The sequence below is a fragment of the Penaeus monodon genome, chromosome 22 (assembly GCF_015228065.2).
Source record: "Penaeus monodon isolate SGIC_2016 chromosome 22, NSTDA_Pmon_1, whole genome shotgun sequence".
Lineage (NCBI taxonomy): Eukaryota > Metazoa > Arthropoda > Malacostraca > Decapoda > Penaeidae > Penaeus > Penaeus monodon.
The window spans coordinates 27,521,862-27,522,607 of NC_051407.1; the positions used below are offsets into that span (position 1 = coordinate 27,521,862).

The following is a 746-nucleotide window of genomic DNA, read 5'->3' on the forward strand; positions in this document are numbered from 1 at the left end:
ACATCCATTGCAACATTCCTTTCAGAGACGCTCCTCCCTCTCCTCCCCGTTTAGTCATTTCTTCCTCCTCTTCCTTCCTCCCCCCTTCCCTTTCCGCACATTCCTATTCCCCTTCCCTTCCTCGCTTGCTCCCTCTCCCCGCCTCAGCTCCTTCCTCTTCCCTTCACTTCCCATCTCGTCTCTCCGTTCTCCTCCCTCCCCTTCCTTCTTTTCTCCCCTTCCTCCTTATCTCCTTCCCCTCTGCCTTCCTCTCTCCCCTTCCCTTCCTTCGCCTCTCCTCCAAATCCTCCATCCCACCTCCTTTCCTATCCCTACTCTCCCTCGTCCTCCTTCATTCCTCTCCTTCCCTCCTTCCTTTTCCCATTCCTCTCCTACTCCCTCCTCCCTTCCTCTCTCCTCCCCCTTCCTTATCCCATCCCTCCTCCTATCTCCCCCCCTCCTCCCTTCCCTTTCCTCCCATCCCCTTATTCCTCCCTTCCCCCCATCCTCCCACCTCACTATTTCTCCCCCTCCTCCTCCTCCCCCTCCTCCCCCTCTCTCCACCACCAATTCCATCCCCCCTCCCTCCTTTCTCCCCCTTCCTCCCTCCCACCACCAATTCCATCCCCCTCCCCCCCTCTTCACCCCTCCTTCCTCCCCCTCCGTCCCCCTCCCCACTGACCTCTGGAGTTGGTGCGGACGCGAGCGCCGCCAGCGCCACCAGGCACAGAAGATTTCTCATCTCGATCGACGTCGAGGGAAGAACG

At 59.5% G+C, this 746-nt stretch overlaps 1 protein-coding gene across 1 annotated transcript in view; it reads right to left on the reverse strand.

Annotated features, from left to right (window-relative positions):
- Positions 1-746, reverse strand: part of LOC119587397 (lysosomal aspartic protease-like) — a 14,077-nt gene that overhangs the window by 9,846 nt on the left and 3,485 nt on the right. Inside the window, 1 exon segment of the mRNA XM_037936136.1 lies at positions 662-716. Within this exon segment, the coding sequence (XP_037792064.1) occupies positions 662-716 (55 nt within the window).